The following is a 16856-nucleotide window of genomic DNA, read 5'->3' as shown; positions in this document are numbered from 1 at the left end:
ATGATATAATAACACAGTAGTCAAACAAATCAATGAATCCTACCAATATAATATCAACTGAAAAAGCAAGTTTCAATAGCTTTTAACTATTATGTAACCCTTGGTGTACATCTTTTTATAAAGTTAAGCCAAACTAACTTTATGATATATATGTATGAATAAAATTTACCAAGTCAATAAAAAGTATATGAAAAGAAAATCAAGAAAATGATAGACAAGGAATTCAGGATGATGGATGCCTTGGATGGAAAGAGGTAGGGAGATATCCCAATGGATAACCATATGTTTATGTAAGTTTCTATGAAAGATCTAGTTTTTATTTTGAGTGGTGCTTTCATGGGTTCCTGTTACATTATTAGAAACAGTCATGTGTTTAACAAAACAATTAAGTAAACATAAGTAAATGATGAAAATATTTTATGAACTAAGAATTACAATTAATCTAGTTCTATGCACTGGGAGTTAAAAAATTCAAAAGTGTGCTGGGCATGGTGGTGCATGCCTGTAATCCCAGTAGCGTGGGAGGCTGAGGCAGGAGGATTGTGAGTTCAAAGCCAGCCTCAGCAACTTATTGGGACCCTGTCTCTAAATAAAATATCTTAAAAAGAAAGGGCTTGGGATGTGGCTCAGTGGTTAAGTACCCCTGGGTTAAATCCCAGGTACAAAAAAAAAAAAAAAATTCAAAAAGTGTAAAGCTCACTTAACATTTTGGTGTATTTTTTTCTGGCGTTTTCTATATATGCAATCATTCATTTTTGATATAATCAGCTCCCTTCATAGGAGTGAAATAGTAAGATACAGGTCACCAGGGCATATGGTAAAGTCAGACTGGATTTTTATGAGACTTTACTGACTTGAAAATACCGTGGGAGTGAGTTATGAGACTGTTCTTGTACAGCTCAACCGAGTAAAATTTCAGGAATGTTTAAGGTAAACTCTCTTTCTATCAACATCTTGCATATTATCTACTTGCCCATGTGCTCAGTGGTAGAGCAATTGCCTAGCATGCCTGAGGCCCTAGGTTTCATCTCTCAGCACCATAAACAATAAACAAACAAAAACCGTGATAAGGGCTGGGGCTGTAGCTCAGTGGCAGAGCCTTTGCCTACCATGTGTGAGGCACTGGGTTTGATCCTTAACACCGCATAAAAATAAACTGTCCATCTATAACTACAAAGCAAACAAAACCAAATTAAAAAAAACACATAAGAAATAGGTGCCTTTTATCAAGAGGGAGTCGGGACCAGCCTTGGAAACTTATTGGTGATGCTCTGGCCCCCCTGATTGAAACTCTGAGGCAGCAACCCATCACCTTTGTAAAACCCTTGGTGTTTTCAGAGAATCTATTTGGCCCCAAGAATGCTGTTCAGAGCCACACCCATCTTTCCCCCGTGACCAGTATCACATACAAGGAGAATATTAAGGCAACAAGGTAATATTAAGGTAAGGATCTCATGGAACAAACAGGAAAGGTAAATAATAACAATACTGCAGTTAAATATATTTTTAAGGAGATAATAAATCATTTTTAAAGATAAAAAGGCATGTAGAATATCAACAGAAGGTAGATGGCATGCATCAAAGGCACTCAATAGGTAGCTGAGAGTGTTTGAACCCAGGCCAGACTGATTCCAAGACTTCATTCTCAATTAGTATGCAGCTGTTTCACCATACAGTTTAACTCTTCTATGGTAACAGAAGAGAGATGAAAATCAATGAGTGCTGAAGAAGTAGAAGAGTCATCTAACAAGACTCCTATTTTGGAGCAGGAAAATATTCTCATGAATGTACTTGTCTGATGGAGATTAATGGCGGTAGAAAATAAGAAAAAACATATTCAGTAACTGTTTATTATGAATAGAACCTTTAAAATGTTTCCAGTGCTGTGCTGTGTGTGTGTGTGTGTGTGTGTGTGTGTACATACAAACAGAATAGTCTTAAATACCAAATTTCGTTTTTCAAAGCTGGGCGCTGACAGCCTGAACAAAAACGAATGAATAGTCGTGGAAACATCTGTAGAAAGTGGAGCAGTAAGAAATTCAGTTTTCCCATTTTAGAGCGTCAGACAGTATTTTCCCAAGTTTTCTTTGTGACCGACGTGGGTCAGCCACAGCAGCGGGCTCACCCTGACCGGCGTTCCTGAGGGGACAACCAGACGACAACGTCTGACCACTTTAAAACCACTCCTGGGAGGCCCGGAGGCAGCCGCGGTTTTAGCCAACTGTTCTGAAATGAGGGCAAGAGGGACTCCACTCAAAGGCAAAAGGAAAGTCCTAACGAAGAGCACCCCAGGCGCAGCAGGCTCTGGGCCGGGCTCAGGACTCGGGTGGCTGGTGCAGTCGCTCGACGCCCTGGACTCGAAGGAACCGGCAGTGGCTGCAGGACCCTCCCAGGGCGAGCGCCACCCGGTGCAGCTCTCACAGCCGGCGGCCAGGACCACGCCCCTGGCCAAGTCCCGCCAGAGGTGACTCGAGCGCAGGACCGCCGGGCCCGTCCGTCGGCCCCTCACCCCGAGGGGCGGCAAAGGCCAGTCCTGCCATTTTGGCCAGCGGTCACGTGGCCGGCGCCGCCTCCCGCCGCAGGGATCCCCCAGGAGCCCCGGAAAAGCCTCAGGCTTGGGGGCCCGCCTACCGGGGGCGGGGCCAGAGAGACTCGGGGGCGGGGTCGGGGCGGGCGGCGGGAGCGGGACCCGGCCGAGGCTGGGGGTGGGTCCTCCTGAGCGGCCGGCGCCGCCCCGCCCCCGCGCGCCCCCGTGCGGCCGGACGCGTCCTGGGTCGGCCGCGGGAGGCCGGCCGCCGCGGTCTCCCCGCCCCTGGCCCGCCTCTCCTTCCTGCTCGGGGCCCGCCTGCCGGACCACAGCCGGCGGTCGTCTCGAGGGTCGGGGACGTGACTGGAGCGGCGCCGGGAGCCGAAGGGCCGAGGACGGCGGCGTCGAGAGCGGAGCGATGCTGGGCGTGGCGGCCGGCCTGACCCACAGGTACGGGCCGCGCCCCTGCGGCCGCCACGTCGGCTGTCGGGTGGCGCTCCCCCCGGCCGCTCGCGGGCGGCTTCCCGGCCCAGCCCCGGCTGCCGGCTCCGGCGGGCGGCCCGCGGCGCGCTCCCCGGGTCTCGCGGGCGGGAGGGTGCGGGGTGGGTGTGGAGGGAGCGCGGGCGGCCGCCGCCTCGGCGCCGGGCCCAGGTCCCCGCCCGGTAGGTCTGGGCCGAGTGGATCCCTCCCGGCCCAGCCCCGGGAGTCGGCACCGACCGGCAGGCCTCGAACTCCGGGTTCCCGAACCCCCCGAAAACATGCAGGACCCCAGAGAGCCTTGGGCCGGGTCCCTAGACGCCGGCTGTGGCCGAAAGGAAAACGGAACCGCCCAGGGTCGGTTCATTCATTGAATCAGCTCACGCCGTGTTGCTAACACGCGTGACTCGGGTTTAGGAAGCGGGATTTCCTAAGCCAGGGTTACCACTGCCTCGCCCCAGTCTCTTGTGTGTATCGGGCTCAGTGGAAGGCACCTGGATCGTGCGCTCTGCAGTCTGCTGTGCACACGTTGACTGAACTCCGCGGAGGAGATCTTTCAGAGACGTGGAGTTGGAAAAGAGAGGATTGTTTGAATGGCCTTTCCAGGTTATTGTGGTATCCAAAACTTCAGAAGTGGTAGATTTTTCATGGTTAGTTTGACTGTGAAATCGGCAGCTGAATCAGAAGTCGTTTCACACCATATTACATTAAAATTCCTGGGTTTGCTCTGATAGTTTGAAACATCATATGTTTGTCATTTGGAAAATATTAGCTCACTGCATTAGGCAGACCCCAAATTCTAATGCATTTCATTCATATCAATAAATAACATTTGTTAATAGTAACATTTTAAAGTCCTTGAGAATTGGGAAGCTCTCAAACTCAAGGTGGTGGATACTCATCTTCCAAAATTTTGGTTTTTAATGGAAAGTTTAACTATTATCTTTGACAACAAAATATATTTGAGAGTTTTCCTCAAAGTGACAAGCTCAGGTTCAATTTGAAGGAAATGTCTGACAAATGTAAGTCTAAGTTATAGTGATTTGTCTGTCCCATGTTTTTACAGTAGAGATGTTGTTTTCTGAAGAAAGCATCTAAGTCAAATCCTCGCTCAATCACTCACGTCCTTTTCCTTGAGACAACCCTATTATTTTGGTATGCAGCGGAACTGCTTTATGTATACCTGCCATTAGGCCCCAGGTAGCACAAATGTCAAGATTTAATAATGATAATTTGTACTGTTTCATGGATATTTCTTTTTTAAAAAAAGTATTGAATATTAAGTTGATATAGAATTGGAAATACATGGGACATACAAAGAATAATGGATGTACAGTATAAGCAAAGAATAGAAAATAATTGTTTCCTTCTTAAGGTCCTCCAGTCTCTCCCTGACCCAGTGTCCCACTCTGATTCCATCCTCTTCCCATTCTGAATTTTCTATTGATAACCCCTTGTTTTTTATTTTTTGGCATTAAGTACATGTATATTGTTGCGCAACCATCACTATCAGACATTTCCAGAACTTTTTGCCTTCAGTTTCAGTAACCTTTGTTGGTACTGAAATAAAGAGTACTGAAACTCTGTGCCCATTAAACAATAACTCCTGATTCTTTCTTTCCCCCAGTTCTTGGCAGACACCATTTTACTTTCTGTTTATATGATTTTGACTTCCACGGATACCTCACATAAGTGGAATCATAAATACTTATTGCATGTATCATAGCTCTTTTTTATTGCTGAATAAAATTCCATGGTGTGGGTCTACAACAGTTTAAGTGTTTAGCTGAAGGATATTTGGGTATTTCCAGTTGGGGAAATTAAGAATAAAGCTACTATGAATGTTTATGTACGTAAGTTTTCCTTTCTTTGGGATAAATGTTCAAGAGTGAGCAGTTGCCAAATTGTACAGTAATTGTATGTTCAGCTTTTTAAGAAATGGACAGATTTTTCCAAAGTGCCTATACCATTTTATCGAGGATACTTAAAAGTGAAATAGGCATTTTTTTTTTTTCTGCAAGTTTGTGTAGATGAAGAGTTTAGTTACACTATCACTGCCTTGGTAAGTGCTAGAAGACCAGCAGCTGGCAAACCCCTAGAAAAGGTCTTCTTTGAGAAGCATTGTTAAAAAGACATAATCCTATTTGATGAGGGATGTGAAGGCATTGGGGTAATTAAAAGGGAGCATTTATAAAGACTACTCTTAAAAATGCTTGTTGAGTGCTGGTTGTAGTGTGTGCTTTGTAGTCTTGGGAAGTTGTAATAGGAGGTAATAACTAAGACTTGAAGAATCAATATGGAAATTCTGCCCTTAGGGCTTTTCCATGAGTCCTCTGATGTCTAGTGCCATCATGAAGAGGGAAACTGTAATGGCAGGGAGTGTCTTCATAAAACTTCAGTGTTCTGGGTCAGTTTTTAATGGTTAGGAGGTTGAGTTCTTGATTTTTAAGAAAGAAAGCCAGTGAAAATTTGGTGGTAGAAAAGATACCTTCAAGGCTGGGGTTGTGGCTCAGTGGTAGAGTGTTCGCCTGTCACGTGTGAGGCCCTGGGTTTGATCCTCAGCACTACATAAAAGTAAATAAATAGAATAAAGGTATTGTGTCCAACTACAACTAAAAAATAAATATTAAAAAAAAGAAAGAAAAGATACCTTCAGTTCTAGGTTGTTCTATGTTGTGAAGGCTTAGAGAAAACTGTCTATCAGAATTGTGCTACCTTTAATTTATTATCCCTCCCCTTTTCCTTTGTTGTAGCCTCTTGACTATCTTGTGGGTGGCTCTTTTTTTTGCTTTTGTGGATAAAGTAACTTTCTCTTCCTCCCACAGAGGGCCTTAGAGCCCCTCTACTGGGCTAGTGAAACTCAACAACTTTAGAAAAATCAGAGCAGGAGAGTCTCCATTTTCATTAATGTTATATTTGTTCTTCGGTAATCATTTAAATAAACCTCAGAATAAGTCATGTTCTTAACAAGGTTTGCACTTAAATAGAAGGAAAATCATCTCAAACCATTTATCGATTTTATAGTTCTTGTAACTGTATTGTAAGTTGTGGTTTTCTACCCATGAGAATATCATCTACTTTACATGCTGGACTGTTGCTACATTGTCTTCCAAAAACTTTAATTTTGAAATACTTCAGGTGGGCTGTAATACCTGTTGCCATATACCGTACATTCTTCAGCAGCAGCGGTTTTCTCATCCTGACATCTCATTTCTGTGGGTGGGGAGAGTAGGCATTTTTTGCATTGTTTTCATGTTGGAGCATGTTTTGAAGCTTGATGAGTCTGCAGTGACACTTAACAAAGGGGTGGGGAAGCTGCAGACAAAGCAAGCTTTGAGTAGTGCCTTGAGAGGTAGAAAGAGGGGTGCTAGGAATTAGTTTGAGTGCTGACAGTGTGTTCCTGGTGGTAGGAGGCACAAGATCTAGCATTAGGATACTAGAAGTATGGAGCCTCAGAGTCAAGTAACATAAAGATAAAAACATTTATAACAAGTGTTTATACCCATTCCTTTTGTACCGAAATGGAATTAGAAGTTATATGTGGGGGTGGGGTGGGGTTGTGGCTCAGTGGTAGAGTGCTTGCCTAGCATGTATGAGGCACTGGGTTTGATTTTCAGCACCACATATAAATAAACGAATAAAATAAAGATCCATCAATGTCTTAAAAAATAAAATAAGTTATATGTGGAGCTGTGGCTATAGCTCAGTGTTACAGCACTTGCCTTGCAGTAAGGCACTGGGTTTGATCCTCAGCACCACATAAAAATAAATAAAGATATTGTGTTCATCTACAATTACTATAAAACAACAAAAACAAAAAAGTTAAATTGTTTGTAACTGCTTTTTTCTTTTGTTTAAGGATTTTTATTTATTTATTTTGGGGGGCATGATACTAGGATTTGAACCCATGGGAGCTTTATCCTCAAGACACATCCCCAGCTCTTTTCAGTTTTTAATTCTGAGACAGGTCTTGCTAAGTTGCTGAGGCTGGCCTCAAACTTGGAATTCTCCTGCCTCCTCCTCCTGAGTCCCTGGGATTATAGGAATGTGCCTATTGTGCCTGGCTCAGAGTTAGGAATAGAGTGCAAACTTCTGATATTAGTGTGAGGTCTCCTACTGTGCTATGCTAGTTTTCTCTGTTGCTGTATTCAAACGGCATTATATATTACCTTCCTATCTATGTTGTAAATGTCATGAAGGCCATCACCTTGTCAGGTATATCTGAACTCCCTATCATAGTCAGTTTTGCATTACTGGAACAAAATGCCCAAGACAGTCTGAACTTCATAAGGAAAAGAAATTTATTTAACAATTTTTGGAGATTGAAAGTCAGACAGGATGGCACAGGATCTGGCAAAGGTTCCCTTTACTTGTGTTACTTCATAGTAGTCGACAGTGATGAAAGTTCTTGCAAAAGGGAGAGATCACATCTTGAAACAGGAATCCAGAGAGGGCTTGGCTTGCCCCTTTTATAACTATCCTCCCAGAGAACTAACTCAGGGTCCCACAGATACTGCCTTAAGCCCTTCTAAGGGCAGTGCTCCAGTGACCTAAGGACCCCATACTAAGCCTCATCTCTTAAGAGTCCCGACATCTGGTCAGCAATTACACACTAAAAACCAAGCTCCTGATACTTGAATTGTTGGGGAACATAATCAAGTCATATTCAAACCTTGGCAACTCCACTAACAAAGTAACAACTCTGGAAATATCTGAATGGATTTGGAAATATTGTCCCCAAATTGTTCTAGTACAGGGTCCTAGATATCACTGTGTTTTAAGTGGATAGATTACTTTTGTGAAATATGTTCTAGGATGCATGGTATTTTTGGTGCCTTTGTCTACACCTGGAAATCTTCTCAGAAACTAAGGTCTACTCACTTATCCATGTCCAGTGTTTCCACAAGTCAGAGTCTTAAGAGATTCCTTTCTATTGACTGGCTTCTTTACTGATCAGTTAAGTGACGAATACTGTCAACATTTGCTTAAATGGATTGTAAGTTTATTTCTTATTGGGAAATATTTATTTTTAAAGCAGGGCACATTACTATTACTTGTAAATCTGTCTTATTAGCACAGTAAGGAACCAGAGGGTAGGCAAATGCAGCATTTGTTACACTAGTTTCCTCCTCCTCAATGCAGTATATTCAACAGATTTTTTTTTTTAAATGTGTGAGGCACTGTCCAGTACACCTGATGAAATGCAATATAAGACATGGTCCCTGCTCTTGAGAATTTTAACTGTTCTTTCATTCATCTGGTTGCAGATTTTCATAAAATACTACTTTGGTCATATTACCCCTTGTTTTCAAAATATTAATAAGTTTCTTATTTCCTATCAAATAAGGTCTAGACTTTAGAGCCTATAATTAAGATTGTTTGTGATTTGGCCCCACCTTTGGCCCAAACTATTCCAGTAGTCTATGTTTCTCTAACCCTAACCACCATTTTCTAGAAACATTTAATGATTTCCTATTTCAGTGCTTTTCCTCATGTTGTTCGGCCTAGAGAATTACTGTCTACTGTGTTTTTTTCCTTTTCTTTTGGTACCAGGGAGTGAACCCAGGGGCACTTAACCACTGAGCCACATCCCTAGCCCTTTTTATATTTTGTTTTGAGACAAGGTCTTGCTAAGTTGCTGAGGGTCTCACTAAGTTGCTGGTCTGGCTTTGAATTGGTGTTCCATGTACCTCAGCCTCCTGAGCCCCTGGGATTATAGGAGTATGCCACTGCGCCTGGCCTGTACTGTGTCTTCTTGGCAGCTGGAGGAAAATTGCCACTTTTTTTTTTTTTAATATTTATTTATTTATTTATTCTTGGCAGACACAACATCTTTGTTTGTATGTGGTGCTGAGGATCGAACCTGGGGCGCACGCATGCCAGGCGAGCGCGCTACCGCTTGAGCCACATCTCCAGCCCCGAAAATTGCCACTTTTCCCTTGAAGTAATGAATTTTGGGAACATTTGTTGAGCTCCTGCCATGTGCTGAGAAGTTAGAAATTTAGAGCTTTATCAATTCTCCCCAAGCAATTTCTATTTTGTATTATGGTTTTGGGTATATATGTCTAATCTTTTCTGTCAAATTGTAATCTTTGGAAGTAAAAGAATATCTTAATCAAATATATTAAATATCCAAAGATATATAATCTATATCTAAATAGGCTTTATGTTTCTTTTTATAACCTCATTTGTTAAGCAATTGAAAAGTTTAGGACTAGCTTAATGTCTATGACATTGTTTGAATAAACTCACAAAACTTTGAGGAAAATAAGATAGCTTTCACATTTGGCTTAACTTGACTCTATCGTGCATTAATATATAGTGGTAGGGACCCAACATCTATGGAGCATTGGAAAGAAATTCATATGATATAATTCCTTGTTTAGTTTATTTCATTCCCCTGCCAGGCCACTTAAAAAAAAAAAACAACTCTTGGTAATAATAATTTTTTTAAATTAATTATCTACTTTTACACAAATACTTTAAAGTTATTATTTTACACAATAAATTTTATTGTCACAGACACACCATGATTGAGGTAGGATTTTTATGCCTATTTTACAGGTGAGGAACTCAAATGGCCAAGAACACTGTCACACTTTGCTGACAGAGCTGAGGTTTACACTGAAGATCCCTGCAGAGCCCTGTGTCTCCTCAGTTCACACAACTGGTGGAAAAGGGATCACAGTTCTCTACTTTTCCTCGGTTTCAAGGCCTTTACAAGCTCCACCAACCTATCCAGTTTTATTCCCTAGTACTCTTCAGCTTACATCATCTTATTGCAAAACATATTACAATCCTTGATTTTTGTTATTCTTGTGCCAGGAATAATCCCCCCCCTTGTCTTTGAAGGGGCAGGAGTTCTCAAATCTTAATCTGAGGCCTCCAGCCTAAACTCCTTTGTTTTGAAGATGGTGTCCTTGTTTTAGCACCCGTTAGGCTTTTCTTCTTGACCTTCTATAGAATGTATTAGGTATTTGTGTGCAACTCAGATTTCCATTATTCTCTCTTCAACTCTTGACAAACCTTGTATTAACAACTATGTATGTACTGTACCATAAGAAAAGTTTGAAAAAAAATCTTTTAAGAATTAAAAAAAAATCTTTCTAGTTGTCAATGGACCTTTATTTTATTTATTTATATGTGATGCTGAGACTCCAAACCAGTGCCTCACACATGCTAGACAAGTGCTCTACCACTGAGCCATAACCCCAGCCCTGTCTTTAAGAAATTTAAGTAAGGAAATGGTAATTTGTCACTAGTTATTGTAAAATAAAATTGTTATTTTTTAAGACACTAGGAATAGCCAAATGTTTGGTTCTCAGGAGGTAGGAAAATGTCAATCATGGTTGTGTTCAATCAGAGGCCAGATTTATTTGAATGTTATATGGGAAACTCATGAATTAGGTAAAGCAATTCTCTCAAAACTTGGGATACATAGACTAATCATGGCATGGGACTTATGCTGAAAACAGATGATTTAGCCTTCTTGGGGGAGGAACATTAAATCTATGCACCCATTTTTTTTTTTTAATAGAGGACTTCAAACATACAAAACTGGAATATGAATCTCCATGCACTGCTACCCAGCTTCAGTAATTATTGACTGGTGGTAAATCTTTGACTGATGGCCAATCTTTTTCCATTCCTCTCTCCTCTATGTCATGTATAGAGATATTAGTATTAATATGTGTCCTTAAAAGATAAAGACACTTCTAAAAAGCACTTTAAGAATATTAACCACATCATCACACTTGAAAAAGATTAATACTAATTCCTTGGTGTCACCATCTCGTAGTTAATATTCAAATTTCTATTGTTTCAAACATTTTATTGTGTTTTTTTTTAAAGTAGAATCTAAAGAAGGTTTATGGGTTTTAATTTTTTTTTTTTAGTTGTAGATGGACACAATACCTTTATTTTATTTATTTATTTTTATGTGGTGCTGAGGATTGAACTCAGTGCCTCACACATGCTAGGTGAGCACTCTACTACTGAGCCACAACCCCAGCCTCCAGGCTTATGTATTTTGAAGGTTAATAAGTCTTTCAGCCTCTTTTAGCACATAGGTACCTTTTCATCTTTTTTATTGCTTTTGTGATGTTGTTTTGTTATTGTTGTTGTTTGCCCTGAATAATTTGCTGTAGTTTAGATTGGTAGATTGCGCCCTTGGGGTATATAGTATAACATCCTTTGTTATAAAAATTGTTGATTTGATCTAAAGAAGCAGTTCTTAAATTTCTTGGTCTCAGGACCACTTTACACTTATAAATTATTGAGGATTGCTGTGGTGTGAATGTTTCCTCTAAATTCATGTTGAAATTTTTTGGGAGGGGGTTGCTGTGGGATTGAATTCAGGGGCACTCAACTACTGAGCCACATCCCCAGCCCTATTTTGTATTTCATTTTATTTTTTAAAATATTTTTTAGTGTTGATGGACTTTTATTTTATTCATTTATTTATATATGGTACCGAGAATTGAACCTAGTGCCTCACACATGTGAGGCAAGCACTCCACCACTCAGCCACAACCCCAGCCCCTATTTTGTATTTTCTTTAGAAATAGGGTCTCACTGAGTTTTTTAGTACCTCGCTGCCGTTGCTGAGGCTGGCTTTAAACTTGGGATTCTTCTGCCTCAGCCTCCTGAGCCACTGGGCCTGGCTCATGTTGAAATTTAATTGCTGTTAATAGTATTGGGAGGGGAGACTTTGAGAGATATGATTAATGACGTTATGAAAGGGAGAGTTTGGTTCCTTCTTGGTGCTTTGCCCTTCCACCTTTTGCCATGAGATGAGGCAGCAAGAAGGCCCTCAGCAGATGCCAGCACCTTGATCTTGAACTTTTTAGCTCTCAAAATTGAGAGAAAATAAACTTCTGTTTGTTATAAAGTGTATAGTCTCAGTATTCTGTTTTAGCAGCACAAAATAGACTGAGACAAGTACCCTGAAAAGCTTCACAGTATTTGAAATTTAATAAACTTTTTTGCACATTAAAATAAATAATGTATTTTGTAATTATTTTTCAAAAAAATAAATTTGTGAACTGGGGTTATGGCTCAGAGGTAGAGCGCTCGTCTAGTATTCATGAGGCACTGAGTTCCATCCTCAGCACCATATAAAAATAAAATAAAGATATTGTGTCCATCTATAACTAAAAAATAAGTATTTAAAAACATAAATTTGTGAAAAGAGTGTCTTAAAACAAAAAAAAAGTTTTTTTGTGAGACTCTTTAAATCTTATTAGAAGAGAACGAGTATTCAATCAGTTATAATAGTTCATGTCATGGAGCTTCTGGAAAACTCTACTGTATACTAGTGAGAAAATAAAAACAAAATAAATCTTAGTGTTATGAAAATAGTCTGGCTTCTTAGGTCACCTTGGAAACTGCTGATCTAGAAGTGAGTTTGGTAAGATTCAGGTTTGATCTCCATCATATCCCATGTCTACACATAGATGGTAAGTATTAGGTTCTTGCATATTTCATACATAGTATGTGGCATGTCTCTTGTTGATTTGTGTCTTTGGAATCCTGAAAGGAGAGGAGAAAGCCCATTATACTTAATTTCCCAATTGAAAGAGCTTGATGTATATTAAAAAAACATGATCTAACTATATGCCAGCTAAGAAACTTACTCCAAATATAACAGTATAGGCAAATTGAAAGTAAAAGTTGCGTTTTGCAAAATTCAGTCAAAGGAACTCAAAGATGACTTTATTATAGTCAATCATATAGACATCAGATAAAATGGACTTGAGAGAAAGTAAATTACCAGAGACAATACTTAACAACAGCAGAACACTTTCTTCTCAAGTTCCTTTGGCACTTCTTATGTCATGTACATCTAAAAAGAACAAATAAAAAATTTTTAAAAAGTTTCTATGGAATGTATACCAAGATAGATTATATTTTGATCCATAAACTTCAAAAAATTTAAAAAGAATTGGAATCAGTCTAGAAATCAAACTACAAGTCAGGAACCTAAATATCAAAGGGAAATCTAACAATGTTTCTAAAAAGCATTCTTTTATATAGTTCATAAGTCAAAGAGAAAGAGAGAACTAAGTAAAAATGAAAATGCAACATATCAAAATTTGTAGGACATAAAGTAGAGCTGGGAGGAAAATATATAGTATTGAATGCACTAGAAAATAAGAAAAGTCTCAAATCAGTAATTGTAGCTCTCATATGTTAAGAACCTTCAAAGAAAGAAAAAAGCCAGGCATGGAGGCGCACACTTGTAATCCCAGCAATTTGGGAGGCTGAGGCAGCAGTATCACAGTTTCCAAGCCAGACTCAGCAATTTAGCAAGGCCCTATCTCAAAAAAAAAAAAAAATAAAAATAAAAAAATAAAAGGTTGGGGATGTGGCTCAGTGGTTAAGCCATTGGGTTCAATTCCAAGTTAAAGAAAAAAAAGTAAATAATGAAAAAGAAGAAGAGAATAAATCCAAAACAAGCAAGAGGAAAATAAAAAATCTGAAATCAAGCCTGACACAGTAATGTGTGCCTGTAATCCTAGCAGCTCTGGAGGTTGAGACAGGAGGATCGCAAGTTCCTAGCCAGCCTCAGCAACTTAGCGGGGCAATAAACAACTTAGTGAGTCCCTGTCTCAAAAAATAAAAAAGGCCAAGGATGTGGCTCAGTGGGAGAGCATCCTTGAATTCAATCCCCAGTACCCAAACCAAAAAATAACAACAACAACAACAAAAAACACGAGAAACCAATATAATTAAAACTAAAAAATTTAAGAATCAGTGAAAAGAGTCGTTTCTTTGAAAAGATCAATATAGTAGACAAAACTTTAGCAAAATTGATGGGGGAAAGACACTAATCATCAATATCAAAAATAAAGCAAGGGAGGGTCTGGAGTTGTAGCTCAGCGGTAAAGCTTGCCTCCTATGTGTGAGGCACTGGGTTTGATTGCACTGAGTTCTATTCCCAGCACCACATATAAATAAGCAAATAAAATAAAGGCCCATCAACAACTAAAAATAAATCAATTAAAAATTGATAATTAATTAATTAAATAATTAATCATTTAAAAAAATAAAGCAAGGGATATACCACCCTGTAGTCATTAAAAGGGTAATAAAGGAATTATGTTAACATCTACACATAAATTTGAAAACTTAGATGAAATGGAACAGTTCCTCTAAAAGCATCATTTATCTTAAATTGCACACAATCCCTTTCTGAAAATAAAATAAAATTATAAAGCTAGTACATCTTGCTGCCCAAAACAGAGAATGCACAAAAAGAAAAAATTCCAGTGTCTCAGGAGGCAGAAGAAGGAGGATCACTAGTTGAAAGCCAGTCTCAGCAAAAGTGAGGCACTAAGCAACTCAATGAGAACCTGTCTCTAAATAATAGTACGAAATAGGGTGGGGGATGTGGCTTAGTGGCGGAGTGCCCCTGAGTTCAATCCCCAGGACCAGAAAAAAAAAAAAAGAAAACCATAGACCAATATTCCAAATGAATATATGAATATAGATGTAAAAGTTTCTTAACAAAATATTAGCAAATATAACAACAATATATAAAAAGAAATGTAGTACTCTGTGATTAAATGGATTTTTAAGAACGCAAAGCTGGTGCAACATGGTGAAGGTTAGTTGTAATACAGGATATTCACTAGCTAAAGAAGAAAGTTAGTATGATTATATCAATTAGTGCAGAAAAAGCATGTGGTAAAAATCAGGAAAACTCTCAGAAAAATAATAGCAACGAGGTAGGCAAATAATGTCTCCCACAATATGGTTGTGGCAATGTTAAACAAATTACTGTGTGTCAAACATGCAGAGCAGTGCCCAAGCAGGTTAATAGTAGTGTTTGCTATTATTACATTTTTTGTTAGCTAAAAATGAAGAAACAAAACTCTTCATTAATAAGTGTAAAAATGTGAGAACTATTTTATGTAACTCAAAGCCATACAGAAGCAGGTAACAGGCTGGTTTGACCTCTGGGTGCTGTTTTGCAGACTTCAATTTTATCACTGTTTCATTAGGGGGAAATGCAAAATGGTGATATTCTGATTGTTGTTTAAGACATTTCAAGTCTCAGCTGTAGTACTGCCTGGCATGCGTGCGGCCCGGGTTCGATCCTCAGCACCGCATACAAACAAAGATGTTGTGTCCGCCGAAAACTAAAAAAAAATAAATATTAAAAAAAAATTAAAAAAAAATTCTCTCTCTCTCTAAAAAAAAAAAAAGGATTATTAGTTGATTAGCATTCCATTGAAGGATATAGTTAATGTTTGGATCATTTACAGCTTACAGCTGAACTCATAGAACCTGGCTGTCTATTCCTTAGCAAATTTGGCTGTAACTTGAATGACCCCCCCCCCCTTTTAAAGCAGTGGTATAAGCTAGGCACTGTGGTGCATGTCTGTAATCTGGTGGCTTGGGAGGCTAAGACAGAAGGATCTCAAGTTTGAGGTCAACCTCAGTAACTTAGTGAGGCCCTAAGCAGCTCAGTAAGACCTTGTCTTAAAATAAAAAGTAGAAAGGGCTGGATGTAGCTTAGTGGTAAAGTGCCCTGGAGTTCAATCCCCAGTACCCAAACAAACCAAAAAAAAAAAAAGAAGCAGTGGTATAAATATGTTTGTTAAATATTATGTGGGGTTTTAAATATTTTCATTGAAAGATATTAAAGGTGTCTAGATTAATGGGCACAGTTACGTTGGTTATGGAGACTATTGAAAAGCATCTGTAATTGGATACGGTGGCGCACACCTGTAATCCCAGCTGCTCCGGAAGCTGAGGTAGGAGGATAGCCAGTTCAAAGCCAGCCTCAGCAAAAGCAAGATGCTAAGCATCTCAGTAAGACCCTGTCTCTAAACAAAATACAAAAAATAGGCCTGGGGATGTGGCTTAGTGGTTGAGTGCCCCTGAGTTCAATCCCTGATCCCCCTGACCCCAAAAAAGAAAAGCCCCTGTAAATCATTTGGATTTTAACCATGATCATTTTTTAAATGGATAACAAATTTTCCTTACTGATGGTTGTGCTTGAATTGTTTTATTTTCAGTATATGTTTCCCTGTGTCTCATGTTTGTATCATGAGTAACGTGACTTGGTCTGTGAATGACTGGTTTGGAGTTTCTGATTTCATTATAAGAAGAAAGGATGATAAAGTTCATTAAGAGGAGTTGTGTTTTGAAGTTAAATTTAAGTTAAACATACATTTTGAATAAAGTTTTTCCTCACCGTTTGGATTCCAAAATGGCAATTTGTCTTCAACACAAGACTGACAATGTAGCAGTTAGACTGTTGCTTCCATGCTTAGTGATATTATAGTTAAGTTTCAAATTGTGGGGAAGTAAGATAAATTATATTTCAGCCAGGACATACATGTCATTACTGAAGGACAGTAGGACAGAGGTGGAATTTGATGAGGTTAAGAATGTCTTTTTTTTTTTAAAAAAAAAAACACAATGCCTTTATTTTTATGTGGTGCTGAGGATTGAACCTGGGTCCCGCCTGGGCTAGGTGAGCGAGAATATCTTTTTAAACACTTAGACATGATTGTGAGAGTATATCCAGCACAGATTGGTTTATGGCTTGTTGGCTTCAAGGGGCTGGATGCCCTCCTGGTAGTCTCCCAGACCTGGGCTCATAGAAACAGAAGCAGAAGTTCTCAGATAAAAATGACATGCACTAAGCTTGTAATTAGCCAGAAAGGACGTTTGACATTTTAACTTTTATCTTCAAATGAGCTTAGATTTATTCTTTGGACATCCTAGAAGCCAAAGTATATGAATATAGTTAAACTTGAGCGTGGTTCCTCAGGCTTAGGTTGAATGCCTGTTGTTCTAATGGGAAGTTTTAGAACAAAACAAACATTCAATCACTACT

General features: G+C 39.4%; 1 protein-coding gene across 1 annotated transcript in view; it reads left to right on the top strand.

Annotated features, from left to right (window-relative positions):
- Positions 1–2794: 2794 nt before the first annotated feature.
- The window catches only part of Lims1 (LIM zinc finger domain containing 1), a 147792-nt gene continuing 133730 nt past the window's right edge, over positions 2795–16856 (top strand). The window contains exon 1 of the mRNA XM_026380239.2: positions 2795–2977. Coding sequence (XP_026236024.1) covers positions 2946–2977 — 32 coding nt within the window. The 5' untranslated portion in view covers positions 2795–2945. The remainder of the gene's footprint in view (positions 2978–16856) is intronic.

The sequence above is a fragment of the Urocitellus parryii genome, chromosome 12 (genome assembly GCF_045843805.1).
Source record: "Urocitellus parryii isolate mUroPar1 chromosome 12, mUroPar1.hap1, whole genome shotgun sequence".
In the NCBI taxonomy this organism is placed as follows: Eukaryota; Metazoa; Chordata; class Mammalia; order Rodentia; family Sciuridae; genus Urocitellus; species Urocitellus parryii.
The sequence above is the reverse complement of the archived record's forward strand: the minus strand, read 5'-3'. Positions and strand labels throughout refer to the sequence as shown.